General features: G+C 37.6%; 1 protein-coding gene across 1 annotated transcript; it reads left to right on the top strand.

Annotated features, from left to right (window-relative positions):
• The first annotated feature begins 293 nt into the window (after nt 1-293).
• LOC143880008 (subtilisin-like protease SBT4.3) lies at nt 294-6,445 on the top strand. The gene is made up of 9 exons (XM_077382754.1): nt 294-425; nt 741-832; nt 3,238-3,329; nt 3,417-3,663; nt 4,015-4,501; nt 4,661-4,758; nt 4,844-5,068; nt 5,167-5,275; nt 6,188-6,445. Exons 1-9 carry the CDS (start codon nt 327-329, stop codon nt 6,428-6,430), a joined length of 1,692 nt encoding a protein of 563 aa, XP_077238869.1. The 5' UTR covers nt 294-326; the 3' UTR covers nt 6,431-6,445.
• Nucleotides 6,446-10,114: the final 3,669 nt, after the last annotated feature.

Below are 10,114 nucleotides of genomic sequence, written 5' to 3'. Positions count from 1 at the left end.
ATGGCTAGGATCATTCAACAAGCATGGTCTTCAACAAGAAAAATACACATGTCCATAACACCTTATTTTAGTAAATACACCCCAACAAAGCCAAACCCAGCTTTCCCTCCCCTAAATATAACCCCATTTCCCCTAAGACCTCTCCTCTCCACTACCCATTTCTCCATTTCTGACCTATGGCATTATCTAGATAAGGAAAATATATAAACAATGGAATCTTTCCTCCTACTGTCATGGGATTCACTGAAATCGTTTTATGCGGATTTCTATTGGCCTATAAATATCACCTTCCTGGTTATATTGTGGACTGCTCTAAACCAAACCCAATGGCAGATTTGAAAAATTATTTGGCATTTCTTCTCTCGCTCTTCAGTCTTTTAGCCTTCTTTGCCAATCCTTCTGTTGCTGTTGATGGAGATAGAAAGGCTAGTCATTTTAGTTCTTGATTTTTCATGCTTCTCTCTCACCATTTCTATTTACATGCAACCATATAATTCAGAAAAAAAATACCCTTTTTGCTCATATATGTACTGGCATAGATCATCATCATATATATTTTTGTAAAAATTATATGGTGTTGCGGCCCTTGATATTTGATCCAACGACCAAATGTTAAGGGCAGCGCCCGGATTATGAGCACCAACGCTGTACACCATATTAGAACTATATATATTTTTTAAACTTTGACAGAAAAAAAAATTATATGCATGCCATGGATCACATGTGTGGTACATAATCAGGTCTACATTGTGTACATGGGAGCCCTACCGGAGGGAGAATATACGGCATCATCTCACCACCACAGTATTCTACAAGAAGTTCTTGGAGAGAGGTAATGTTTTTTTGGCAGCGGGACTTAGTATGTAAATGGTTTGGATCAATGAACAGGTGGCCCCTACATTTTATCTTTCACCAGAAAACTACTTGCTTAACGGTATAATACTTCTGTCCCAAAAGATCTTTGCATCTTACATGCCAATGGGTCAAATATTTTACAAATATCTATACTTCTCTCTTTCTCTGTCCCTATATATATATATATATATATATATATATATATATATATACACACTAGCTTAAAATACAGTGGAGGCCCACATTGTTTGGGTGATCCAAACCATTCATTTGATTGGCCCTCACATAGATAGGGTGTCCACAAAAAAATCAGCTCCAAAGGATCATCCCAACCATACGATTTGTGGAGGTAAGATGGACGTGTATAGCCGTTTTCTCTCTCTCCATGGGAGATAGGGTATTTAGAAGGCTGCTCAGGGTGAGTGATACCTCATAAACCTTTTCCGTTATATATATATATATATATATATATATAGGGAAACATTTTCTGTGCGTTACCTCAGATAAGTTATCTGAACAAGAGCTCAAAAAATCATGTGGGCCCACATTGTTTGGATGATCCAAAGCATTCATTTGGATAGTCCAAAGATAGATAGAGTGTGCACAGAAAATCTGCTCCTCAGGATTATCCTAACCCTTCGATTATTGTAGGTTAAAGTCGATGGGTATAAACCTCCACAAATCTGTCCATTTTTAACCTCCAAAAATCGAAGGGTTAAGTTGATCCTAAAGAGCTGATTTTTTTGGCACACCCTATCTATGTAAGGGCCTATCAAATGACTGCTTTGGATCATCCAAACAATGTGGGCCCACATGATTTTTTGACCTCTTGCTCAGAAAACTTATCTGAGGTATCAGGCAGAAAATGTTTCCCCTATATATATATATATATATATATATATATATATATATATATATATATATATATATATATATATATATATATATAGGGGCGAGGTTTCTGAGGTATCGCGGAGGGTGAGTAACCCTCTATAAAACACCATCTCCATGTAGCTTTACTCATCCAACCCATTCATTCTATAGAACCTCACATAGATTAGGTGTTCCTAACAAATCATAACCCATAACCCTAACCCTAACCATAACCATAACTCAAATAATTACTAGCCATCCATTTGAAAACCTCCACTAATCATAAATATAGCCATAACCCATAACCCTAACCCTAACCATAACCATAATCCTATCTATAACCTACAAAACTAATGGGGTGGATGAGTCAACCAACTATGTGAGCGATACCTCAGAAACCTTTTCTGTTAAGCTTACCTACACACCTATGTCACAAATGTCATTCTCGGGAATATCTCGGCAAGGGAAAATCTCGGGATATATTAATTTTAATTAATTTTTCGGGTTTATATCGGGAAATAAACTGTAAAATTAAAATTATTTAAAAAATATATAAACATATTAAATTTAAGAAAAAATATAAAATAAAATTATCGGGATAATATCACGATATTATCAGGATATTTTATGATAAAAACCAAAATATCGCTATATTTTTAAAATCACGGGATTAGTTCGGGTTTTTGTCGTTTTATAAAAATCTCACTAGAAAAGCGCTATATTTTGAAAATATCGGAGATATTTGTGACATAGCTGCACACGAGTGCAGAAACAGGGTGGGGGACCACATTTTTTGGGGGTCCAAAGCATTTCCTTGGAAGGCCGCTCCATGGATAGGGTGTGGCCCAAAAATTAGCCCATTGGATCATCCTAGCCCTGCCATTTGTGGAGGGGGGAATTGGAAGAAACACGGACACACAATGTTTGTCCATTTCCCCCCACCTTTGATTGGGTTAGCACGATCCAATGTGGCTGATTTTTGGGCCACAACCTATCCATGGAGGGGCCTTCCAAATGAATGGTTTTGATCCCCAAAAATGTGGGCCCCCACCTTGTTTCTCCACTCAAGTGCAGGTATCTTACCTACACGATCGTGTAGATAAGTTATATATCTACTCCTAGCTAGATAAGTTATCTACTCCCCACATTGTTTGGGCGATGCAAACAATTCATTTGATGGGCCCTCCCATAGATAGGGTCTGACAAAAAAAAGCAGCTCCATAGGATCTTCCCAACCCTTAAATTTACATTTGTAACATGTTCAAGGGAAGTGATACCTCCGCCACCTTTTTTTTTTTCACTTGGGACGGCCAGCTGTACTGTATACTATAGAAAACAGATGGTTTGTTTGTCTGTATATTATTCCTTGTTATGTGAGATAACTAATATCTATGGAAAATTTACATTTATAGGCCCCAAATATTATTTTGATATACTATGTAATGATACATTTTTTATTAGGTGCATATCCTTTTTAATTAACAACATAATCATCTTCTCTTTTTGCAGCTCTGCAATTGATTTTCTGATACATAGTTACAATAGGAGTTTCAATGGATTCGCCGCCAAGCTAACAGATCAAGAGCAAAGAAAGATTGCTAGTGAGTGAAAATGTTGTTCTTTTAGAGTGGAAAAATATGTAATCCCACACTTTTGACAATAACATAGATTTACAATAATTTCTACAGGTACGGAAGGAGTAGTGTCTGTATTTCCTAGTAAGATTTACAAGCCTCTCACAACAAGATCTTGGGATTTCCTCGGTTTCAAGGATACTGTGAAAAGAATGCCTACCATTGAAAGTGATGTGATCATTGGGGTACTTGATACTGGAATCTCACCGGGGTCTGAAAGCTTTAATGACGAAGGTTTCGGTCCTCCTCCGAAGAAGTGGAAGGGGAAGTGCCAATCTTCTAAAAATTTTGCTTGCAACAAGTAAAGTTTTCTCTATATCATTTGCTTTTCTAATCTCCTATTGACTGTAAATCTTACATGTTCTCCACCATAGTCCCAAATATTACAGGTCCGAAAATGGTCTAACAAGCCAATTACGAAAGTAATGACTTGCTTGCTCTGTGCAATTATAAAAATATGGTAGTGCCAACATCATCAGTAGCGAAAATAAATCATGATGATAATTCAAATATTTTTAAAAATCTTCAAAATTTTTTGGGATTATGTCGTTTTATCAAAACAAAAAAAATACAAAACATCGCGACATTTTTTAAAAATAATTGGAGACATTTGTTACTACAGTCTCTACTAATTGAATTTTATAATTGGCAGAAAGTTAATCGGAGCTCGATCTTACACTGGAGATTCTCCGATTGACAAAGAAGGACATGGGACCCACACTTCATCAACAGCTGCTGGCCGCGGGGTGAAAGGGGCGAGTCTTCTTGGTTTGGCACAAGGCACTGCAAGGGGAGCAGTTCCATCTGCAAGGATTGCCATGTACAAGGTCTGTGGTCCAGATGGTTGTCCCGATGAGTCAATCTTGGCCGCATTTGATGATGCCATTGCCGATGGTGTTGATATACTCTCTGTTTCTTTGGGGCTAACTTCCCCATCAGACTACCGAAATGATTCTATTGCCATTGGTTCTTTCCATGCCATGAACAAGGGGATCCTAACATCACAATCCGCTGGTAATGATGGTCCGTTACTTGGATCTGTGGGTAGTCTTGCTCCATGGCTGTTAACTGTGGCAGCGACAAGCACGGATCGCCGAATCGAAAATAAGATTGTCCTTGGAAATGGAATTACACTTGTGGTGAGAAAGACCAAACTTTTAATTTTCACATAAACTCATTACCCAATGGATTAGTTTTGAAGACTTACGTTTTCCCATTTTCAATATAATTTTTCTTCAATGGATTAGTTTGGAAGTGAATATGGTACTGGTGCTAACTAATTAGTGTACCGTTGTCAGGGAAATGCTATTAACACCTTCAAATTGAACGGGACGATGTTTCCCTTGATAAGTGGAGGGGATGCAGCATCATCTAATTGCGACATCAAATTTGCCCGGTAAAATTCGCGATCCAGATGATTTCAGAATTGCTCTTCTTGATGAGAAAATTGAAATAACCTAACTTTTATTATCATCTTTCAGGAGTTGCGGATTTGGCTGCTTGGATAAAAAATTGGTTAAAGGAAAGATTGTTTTCTGTGACCAGCTCTCCGACGGGGAAGAACCACTGTTAGCTGGAGCTTTGGGAATGATTGCAGTAGATAGCCTAGTGAATTTCCCCGATCTTTCTTTCGCTTATCCTCTTCCTGCGACTATTCTAAGCCGGAACAGTAGTGTTGCTGTTCAATTATACATAAACAAAACAAAGTAATCGATACATTATGTGTTATGATATTGCCTTTGAAATAATGTTATAAATCAAAACAAATTGGATATATAACCCAAACCTGTTTCTAATTCTACAGGAATCCTCAAGCAAACATATTGAAAAGTGAGAGATTCAAATCTAAAGCTCCCATAGTTGCTTCTTTCTCTTCTAGAGGACCCAATTCCATTACAAGCGATATTCTCAAGGTGATCATTTCATTCATGTCTTACAAATCTTCTCTGTTTTTTTTTTTTTGGAAAAATATAACTATATTCATAGCATAAAAAGGACTACAGAAGTACAGATTCGCATCAATGGCGAGAGAGGACCCGGAGTAAAGTCTCCGAAAGTCCCTGATTTAGCCCGTCGATCAGCTAGATCGTTGGCACTCCTAGGGATATGAGCAAAAGGAAGGAAACTATTGCTAATCATAGAACTAATCTCATCTAAAAACTCAGCTGATCTCCATGGACCAATGCTCGTGCTTTGACCCTAAGAAATTACATTTGAATAATCCCCTTCTACCTCCAACTTGCCTTCCATTTGGTCCGTAAAGAATCCCATACCGTAGTGAAGAGCAGGAGCCTCCACTTCAGTAGAGTCCGTTATTCCAACGGGCCCAAAGAAGATGTAGATGATGGTGCCATTTCTATCTCCAAACACCCCTCTAATCCCCACTTTGCCATGGTTGCCAAGGGAGCAACCATCGATGTTTAGCTTGAAAACAGTAGATGACGGGATCACCAAATGGATAATCTATTTTATTTTGCTATGGAATCCACCATGACCATCTTCCAAATTCTTTAAAATACAATCTGTAGAGGAACCCCAAAAGGCACTACTTTGTTCAGTCCATTTTGCCTCGCTGAATTTGACCTTTTACCTCTATCACAAGTTAAGGTGAAGAATTTTCCTCGAAAGTAGGGTATTCCTTTCCATCCATGCACTGGAATTCCCTCTCTCATTTGATCTTTTGTTTTGATTCTTTCAGACAATGACTCCATTGTAATTACTAACATCGATCTTTTAGTCTAAAGGAACTTGAGAACTGTTTGATCTCGATCTTCTTCAGTTCATTTGAAATCACATGAGTTATGTTTATTCAATATGGATTGCAGCCAGATTTAAGTGCGCCGGGAGTAGAAATCTTGGCCGCGTTTTCACCAGTAGGAAAAGTTTCACAAGTCGAAGAAGATAAGAGATCTGTGAAGTTCAGCATAATATCAGGGACTTCTATGGCGTGCCCCCATGCTACTGGTGCAGCTGCTTATGTAATGTCTTTTCACCCAGATTGGTCGCCTGCAGCCATCAAGTCTGCTCTAATGACTACTGGTAATTTATCCTGTTTATTATCAATTTAACTAGGGCTTCTCCTAATGAAAATTGTATCTTATAAAGTGAAAAGCTTCTTAGTTACGTCTGTTAATTTAGTAGGCAACCATTGCCTGGCCAATTGCTGTGACTTAGGGGTGAATGTCATTTCCAAGTTTTCTCTTAAAATTTTTATATAAAATTACCCTTCACACATCTTCATAATTCAAAAAGTTTATTATTCAACAAATCATAATTTGTTCTTAGAAAGGTATTGTAACAGTGCAGATTAATAACACTCAATGGATCTTTCTTGGGAACCATATCTACGGCATCTCAACTAAAGATCACTGTGACTCCTAGTGTTCTATCTTTCAAATCATTGAACGAGAAGCAACATTTCATCCTAACAGTTGCCGGAAAGGGTTTAAAGCCAACTAGCCAGTACTCTATCTCACTAGTATGGTCTGATGGTTTTCACAGTGTGAGAAGCCCTATAGTTGTGTCCACATATATTAAAAATCCAAAAACTCTGAATCAGCAGTAGAAGCGATATCTGAAAGCTTGATCCATAGTTTGTTTTATAGCTTGGTTTATTGGGGTTGATTGTATTTTCATTTTTCTTCTTCATCTTTATTTCTATAGTATTGATTAACTTCCAAAATAATGGAAAATTTTATTTTCTTAAGCTATGATATTTTTAGGTCGATAACCATTTCAACCTTCTCATGCAGGATTTTTCTTTAAGGCCCCTGTTACTCTTCTGTAGTACAGTGGAATGCAGGAAATGTAGGAGATGTAATCGTAACAAAACCAACAAGATGTGAAGAGATGTAAAACTTTACCTGTATATAGAAAGTAGCATGGGCAATGGAAACAGGGAGAGTGTAATCCATTTATTGAAAAAGAAAAAGAGATTTGTGGTTGAAAGGACCTAAATTAAAAAAATGAGTCCAATAATCAGTATTGCATTCACAATCAGTTCTGAAAATCTATAACAAATACGTCCTAAATTAAAAAATGCTAGAAAAATTCAGGGACTTAATCACCCAAACATCAGAAACATTTATGCGACTATATAGCAGATGAGATCCTTGAGGACAAGAAAGATAACTTGCTAGGTTATACCGCATGCGAAACCCAGGAATTAACCAAGAAAGCATATCAGATTTCAAATACACATGCTATGTATTTGAATCAGAAAGGCTCTGTTCGTTTACCTGCTTATTCGTTGTGTTGATCTGTTAATTGTAATGGAAAATTTGAGGTTGTTCTCCTATATTGTTCCATCTTGTAATTCCATTTCACCACAAATCATTCAGTTGAAATATATTTCGGATGAAATCAATTTACTCATGCAAAAGGAAGCATACCCCTCCAAACTAACAAAGTATACCCATCCAAACGACCCCTAAGCAGCTAAAAACACAAACATCCATGAACATTGTTATTTCCCTCTAAGATTCCAACAAAATCTCAATTTTAGAAATCCTACGAAAGTGAGAGGACAGAAATATGATTTTTTTTTAATCTGAGAAGCTTCACTTAAGCCTAAAGCCTCAAAATTTCATATTATTACCACAAAAGGGGAACATTAGAAACTATTAAGGCCATAAAATAAGCATCAACTCTAAAAAAAATTCTTTCTTTTCCTATCTCTTTTTTTAGGATTTCTCCACTGTTCATAGAAAAATGTCTGCAATGTCTTGACCATAACATAATGAGCAGTGGACAACACAAACAAGCATGAAAAACACCATTTCCATCAAAATTCCAACAAAATCTCAATTATAGAACTCTGAAGAGAGCCAGAGAGTAGAAAAATGTAATCTTTAGCTCAAAGAAGCATTAATCCAACCTAAAGCCTCAAAATTTAAGGAAATCTCCACAAAAAATGAAGCATTAGAAATAGGGCGATGATATTGTCACCCCCTGCAGTGTGCATTCGCCCCCCTTTTAACGTGATTTGAGTCAAAAAGCGTTAAAGGCGTACTCGAGAGGGGGTGAAAATATCATCTCCCTAGAAATAAAAGATTAGCAAGAAATACCTGTAAAGAGATGCTAGGGTTTTCAGAAAAAAAAAATCAAGAACAAGAGAGAGAAGCTAGGGTTTTCAGAAAAAAATCAAGAACAAGAGAGAGGCCCGGTTAGGATTTTCAGAAAAAATTAAAAACGCGAATTACAGGCTAGGGTTTTCAGAAAAAAAAAATCAAGAACAAGAGAGAGAGGCTAGGGTTTTCAGAAAAAATCAAGAACATGAAATAGAGGCTAGGGTTTTCAAAAAAAAATCAAGAACAAGAGAGGTTAGGGTTTTCAGAAAAAAATCAAGAACGAGAAATAGAGGCTAGGGTTTTCAGAAAAAAAAATCAAGAACAAGTAAAGAGAAGATGTTGAATCGGATTTCTCTATTGATTTGTGTACAGAGGTTGAGTACATATATAGAGTACATCAGAGTGGATCCTAAAAATAGGATCGTAATTACCACACTGGAATATGTAAGTTACAGTAGTGAATATATATGTTTTCCTTTTCAGCTAACATCTAGAACCTTCATTGCCAAATTTACAGAGGCATTCCCTAATTTACACAATATACACATGATATACAGGATCTTAACTTAAGCAGTTTCCTAATACTCCCCCTCAAGTTGGAGCGTGAGGATCACAAACACCCAACTTGCAAATTAGGCCTTGGAAAGAAGCAACACCTAATGGTTTGGTAAAAACATCAGCAGGCTGGTCCTTGGTGTTGATATAAGCTGTACGAATGACACCATCTTGCAACTTTTCACGGATAAGTGGCAATCAATTTCGATGTGCTTGGTGCGCTCATGGAAAACCGGATTAGCGGCCATGTGGAGTGCATCTTTATTATCACAGAACATTAGTGCCGGTTGAGGATGCAGAAGTTGTAAGTCCCGAAGTAGGTGAAGGAGCCATGTTACTTCACAACAAATGGTACCCATTGCACGATACTCAGCCTCAGCAGAAGATCGTGAAGGTGTCCGTTGTTTCTTAGACTTCCATGAAACAGGAGAGGAGCCTAAGAGGATACAATAACCTGTAACGGAACGACGCGTTTCAGGACAACTTGCCCAATCAGAATCACAGAATGCACGTAATTGTGTATTAATTGAGAATGAAAGAAGAATGCCTTGACCAGGAGATTGCTTGATATAATGGAGTAATCTGTGAGCGGCATCTAAGTGCGGTTGTCTTGGTGTGGCCATGAACTGACTGAGAGCTTGAACCGAGAAAGCTATATCGGGCCGAGTTATAGTAAGGTAAATTAAGCGTCCAATTAAACGGCGATAGGTGGATGGGTCAGGCAAGACATCACCATCAGTGGAATTGAGTTGAAGGTTCTGTTCCATAGGACTCTTTGCAGGCCGACAACCAAGAAAACCAAATCTTCTAAAAGTTCAAGAGCATATTTTCTTTGACAGAGAAAAATACCATGCTTAGAACGAGCTACCTCCAAACCTAAAAAATACTTGAGAGGGCCGAGATCTTTTAAAGTGAATATATACACTTAAAAACGGCGATAGGTGGATGGGTCAGGCAAGACATCCACATAGACTAGCACGGCAGCAAAACCGTTTTAAGAAGAACGTGTAAGAAGGGAATAATCCACTTTAGATTGAACGAATCCAGCATCTAGGAGGGCAGTAGTTAATTTGCAAACCACTGACGGGAAGCTTGTTTAAGACCATACAATGATTTATTTAGCTTGCA

This window comes from Tasmannia lanceolata, unplaced genomic scaffold, assembly GCF_043159265.1.
Source record: "Tasmannia lanceolata isolate RefF3 unplaced genomic scaffold, GAP_Taslan_0.1 ptg000006l, whole genome shotgun sequence".
Taxonomy (NCBI): Eukaryota; Viridiplantae; Streptophyta; class Magnoliopsida; order Canellales; family Winteraceae; genus Tasmannia; species Tasmannia lanceolata.
Note: the sequence above shows the minus strand (reverse complement) of the source record. Positions and strands in the feature narration are given on the sequence as shown.

Bases quoted from the DNA above. Each gene is read 5' to 3' on its own strand.
- LOC143880008 (XM_077382754.1), top strand. From the start codon at position 327: ATGGCAGATTTGAAAAATTATTTGGCATTTCTTCTCTCGCTCTTCAGT. The intron at 833-3,237 runs GTAATGTTTTTT...CTCTTTTTGCAG, and splicing joins CAAGAAGTTCTTGGAGAGAG to CTCTGCAATTGATTTTCTGA. The intron at 3,664-4,014 runs GTAAAGTTTTCT...TATAATTGGCAG, and splicing joins AAAAATTTTGCTTGCAACAA to AAAGTTAATCGGAGCTCGAT.